The sequence below is a fragment of the Geospiza fortis genome, unplaced genomic scaffold (assembly GCF_000277835.1).
Source record: "Geospiza fortis unplaced genomic scaffold, GeoFor_1.0 scaffold637, whole genome shotgun sequence".
NCBI classification, from domain to species: domain Eukaryota; kingdom Metazoa; phylum Chordata; class Aves; order Passeriformes; family Thraupidae; genus Geospiza; species Geospiza fortis.
This window is the reverse complement of record NW_005054515.1, coordinates 268454-273153: the sequence shown is the minus strand read 5'-3', so window position 1 is coordinate 273153 and position 4700 is coordinate 268454. Positions and strand designations below refer to the sequence as shown.

The 4700-nt window shown below is 46.5% G+C and overlaps 1 protein-coding gene across 1 annotated transcript in view; it reads left to right on the top strand.

Moving 5' to 3' along the window:
* Positions 1 to 1089: 1089 nt before the first annotated feature.
* The window catches only part of PSAP (prosaposin), a 36563-nt gene continuing 32952 nt past the window's right edge, over positions 1090 to 4700 (top strand). Inside the window, exon 1 of the mRNA XM_031063595.1 lies at positions 1090 to 1113. Within this exon, the coding sequence (XP_030919455.1) occupies positions 1090 to 1113 (24 nt within the window). The remainder of the gene's footprint in view (positions 1114 to 4700) is intronic.

Below are 4700 nucleotides of genomic sequence, written 5' to 3'. Positions count from 1 at the left end.
TTTGAGGGCTAAATGTGAGTTAATCTCTAGGGAACTCAGTCTTCATCACAGATTATTGCACAATATCATCTTTTCAGTTTGAAAAACATCTCACTCAATGAGCAGCAGGACTGATCCATGTCCCAAACCACTTCCACCTTTTTTTAAACACCAGTGGCTTCATCTGCTGTGAGCAGAAAGTGGGAAACCATGCAAAACAAATGTAGGGAGATATCAGGGAGTTGCAGACTGGTTTAGGTTGGAAAAAACCTAAAAGATCACCTAGTTCCAACCATGAAATCTATTTTTCCCACACTATTATCTACAGCCCTTTGAGCTGGTAGGAGTTAAAAGCAAATCTCCTGATCTTCAGGGAACAGGCTAACTTGCACTTTCCTTTGGCATAATAAAGCATTGCTATTTCTGCACCTTTCTGAGTCTCCAAAGCTTGCTTAAAACAAACTGCCCCGTGTGGATGCTGAGTGTGAGAATAGAAAACCCCAAAGGATGCAATTTATTGGCAGAAGACTTTACAATTCCTCCTCTTTTCCTTTTCCCAAAGGAAATTGAACAATTACTAACATTTTCCCCCACCCTCTGAAGGGTGGGGGCTCCAGGTTCCCATAACCTGCACCAGGCCTTCCCAAGGAAAGTCTTCATTTTCACTAAAGACTCCATGGGCTGGTACCAGGAAGGTGACAATGTTAAAATTCTCATTATCCTCTGAGGGCTGAATGGCATTTTAAATCACTGATCTACCTGTCCTTGGATTTTTCCTCTTAAACCTTCCCACATAAACCTCACCAGGGAGTTTCCATCCTCTGTGCCAAGGCTGCCCTGCTTTTCCTGTGGAATGCAGAACCAAGAGCTGGAACTCTTCTAGGGGTTTTTTGTTTGCTTGGGATTTTTTGTTTGTTTGCTTTCTGGTTGTTTTGTTTGTCTGGTTTTGGGGTTTGTTTGCTTGCTTGCTTGAGTTTTTGGGCTGGTTTTTTTTTTTTTTTTTGGCTTGTTTTTATGTTTGTACAAATAATTAAACACTTCTATTCCCTCCTACTGGGAAACCTCTCTCCTTGTAACCATCGGCGGGGTGTTCCACCCTCTCTGCCGACGATGGGTTTCGTGTCACACAAGGCTGTAAGAAAGCCAAGCTTGGGAACTCCGTGTTTTCAGCCAGTTTTCAGAGCCCTGCGGTGCAGCTGCTCCTCTCGCCGCGCTCCTGCTGCCACCTGCCGACCGCCCCCTGGCCCCGGTGCCAACTGGTCCCAGTATCACCCTGCAGCCCTTACTGGAGCCCTGGCTTTGGGGGGTTCCTCTCCTGGGAGCCCAGCTCCCCCCGTGCTTCCTGGCCCGGCAGGTTGGAGGGGGAAAGCGAGCGCTGCCAGACCCCACATCTGCTTTTTCTGTTCCTCCTTCCCCAATCCCTTCCACGGATTAACCACAAAAAGCTCCTGTGTTGGGGGAGATGAAACAGGAAAGCCTTATAAATATGATTGCCTGGCAAAAGATTTTGAGAATATGGAAACTATAAGCGAGATTGAAATGAAAGCAAGCTTTGAGGTACTTTAGTTACTGAACAACTGGAAAACAACGGTGTGGCTGCTGAAGGTAATCTTTCAATGAAACAAGACTCTCTGCAAGCAGGCAGGTCTAAGGGTCTGAGCAGACCCTGCCAGCTTGGCAGAAGGGGCCCAAAGTGGAGTTTTTAGGGTTTAAAATGGAACACAGTATGGTAATGTAATGATTCTTATAGGCTGTATGGAAATGCTGTAGGATTTGTATCTTGTACTAGATTGGTTAGTGAGAATCAGAATATTCTACACAGAAGAAGATTTATTGTATTGTAACGGGAACTTCACTGTCTTAGCTCTTACTCTTACTCTTGCCTCTTAGCTCTTACCCCTTTTACTCTCTTATGCTTTTTTGCTCTTACCCTCTCATCCTCTCTCTCCCTCTCTTCTCTCAGGCCTGCTCTGAGCTGTGGCTGGCAGCTCCCAGCAGGGCCCTGCCCCAGGCCCTTTGCAATAAACCCCAAGTTCCACAACCTAACTTCAAAAATCTCTCATCTCCATCCATCCTGACCGTGCTGACCCCCTGACACTCCTACACTCCTGTTTGCTCCCTGCCTAACCCTTGTCTGTTCCTGTCTCACCACTCTGCTGTCCCAGACCCCACCGTGCACAGCCCTGGTGCATCCTCTGTCACAGGGAGGGTGTTGCCATCAAGAACAAGAGCAAATTGCCCACCAAGAGGGCAGCCAGCCCAGGCAGTGGCCCTGGTGACAGGACCCAGGGGCTGGGGGAGGTGACAGCCAGCAAACAGCATGGAAAGGGCTGTCCCTAAGCCAGCAGGGTTTGCTGTCTGCCCAGCACCCGAGGAAGGAGCTCTGCTCTCCATGCAGAACTGAGACTTGGCCACTTCTCATCCAGGACCTGTGGATATGGCTGATTTCTCATGTCTGCTTTGCTGGCTGTCTGGTTTGTTCAGCCCCAGCACATCCCATTAGCTGAGCTCTCCAGAGAGACTTGCAGTGGATTTTTCCCTCCACTTTCACAGCAGGTGTAATTAAAACCCTTCATAATGAGCGTGGGAGCTCCGTGGGAATCGAGGTGCTGACAGCTGATGTGTTTTCTACTGAGCTGCACTCACCCCACCCTCCCTGCCTCCTTCAGCCCCCCACAAACATGTGCAGAATCTTCAAATGACCCTGCACCTCATTTTCTGTTCCTTTTTCAATTCCACTTCTCTAAAACTGCTGAGGGCGAAATAAAGAAGTCGGTTTATTTTTAATCATTGCAAACACTTTCCAAACCTGCAACGCAAAAAATTCACTTTTGACACAACGAGAGCAGCTGAGCCAGGGGGATTTCTGTCGAGAAGAGAGGCTGGCAAACCTTAAAGCAGTGACACCAGTAGAAAAAGCCTCTGATATCCCCTGTCCCAGCAAGGCCAGTCTGCTGCTCTCCCAGGTGAGCAGGAAGCCTTGTGCTTTCTCGTTTGGCTTTTGAAGCTTCTGTCACAGAGGAAAAAAGGCAAGTGAGAAGGGAGGGGGGATCACATGCAGGCTGCAAGTGCATTTGTACCAGTGTCATTGGCTCTGGAGCAGCCCTGCAGTGAAAAAAAAGCCATCATGTGGCTGTCAGCATCTCAGCAAGGTCAGCAGCATCCTCAGCTGGGTAAAATCCCTGTCTCGCTGTGTTGGGAGGGTCCCCAGGACGAGGTGAGAGGTGAGAATTGACTCCAAGTTCTCAGAAGGCTGATTTATTATTTTATGATATTATATTAAAAGAAATGATACACTGAAACTATACTAAAGAAAGAGAAAGGAGCCACCAGAAGGCTAGAACAAGAACGATAATAAAAACCTGTGACAGACCAGAGGAATGACACAGCTTGATTGGGATTGGTCATTAAGTTAAAACAATTCACATGCTGGGTAAACAATTCTCCAAATCACATTCCAGAGGGGCAAAACATGGAGAAGCTGAGGCTTCTCATCTTGCCAAGAGAAGAAATCCTGGCAAAGGGATTTTTCATAAAATGTCATGGTCTCTACACACATGGAAACTCCCCAGCTGGCAGGGAAGGGGTTGCCCTTTCCCAACACACCATTCAAGGAAGGGAACTCTGTTTAGGATCAACCAAGTGTAGCTCCTTTTCTTTCTGCCCAGCCTGTGTGTGAAGACAAATGCCCAGCAAAAAGGAGCTGATTGTGCTAAATGGCAGCAGTTACCCCCTCTGGGCCTCAGATGTCTGCAGAATGGTCACTTGTCTCATTCTCTGACCTCCAAACAGAAGGAAGTGAGAACCACTTTGGAGTGGAAAGTTCTGAGCACCCAGAAAACCCCAAGGAGTGACTCAGGTTTTTGGACACTGAGCTTTTCAGCTGGGGTGCCCAGTGGGTTTTACCTGGGAAGCACCACACAGGGCCACAGGCACAGAGCAAAGCGTGGTCCCTGCTGCAGGCTGTCCTGTTCTGCTCCTCACCCAGAACATCACCAGTCTTAGGAGCATGGAAATAAATTCTGGCAACAGTCACTTGTGAATAATCTAAGCCAAACCCTTGGTGTCAAGATGTTTATGAAATGCTCTGGTTTTATCAAGGTGGTCTCAAATGTTGATGAAACCTTCAAGAAGCCCTAGGTTGGAAGAGGTTCCTCGTGCTGAATGCTTTCATCAGTGAGGTTTATTGGTGCAGCTTATTTCCTTGCCCTAACGGGTTATTTGTATCTCATCTTTTTGTTGCCCTGCCATTCCATGGGGTGCTGAAATCCACATAATGCAGGGGAATTCTGATTTCCTTGCCCTAATTGTGAAAAATGCATGTGTTTTGTGATGGCTTTTCGCAACTATTCAAATAAATATTATATGTATTGTGTTAGAAAGTAATGCTATATTAATTCTCTTCAATAGTGTGTTAAATACAGTTTTAGGTTATAAAAATGTTGAAATAGAAACTACGCTATGTAGGATACTTTTTTTAAAGAAAGCACTCACACCAAATAGCAGCCACAGGACACCCAAATCTTTCAGAGAAAAAGAATTTATTGCTCCATTATCAGAAGAAACGAACTTCTTCCCACCTCGAAGGCACTGTTAGGATTCAGAGGAAGAAGCTGACACTGCCCAGACAGAATCCTGTGTTTGAATGGAATTTATGCATCATGGATGAGGTGTATGAATATGCAACAGGCTGTTGCTTTTAAGGGTTAATCCTCTGTTAA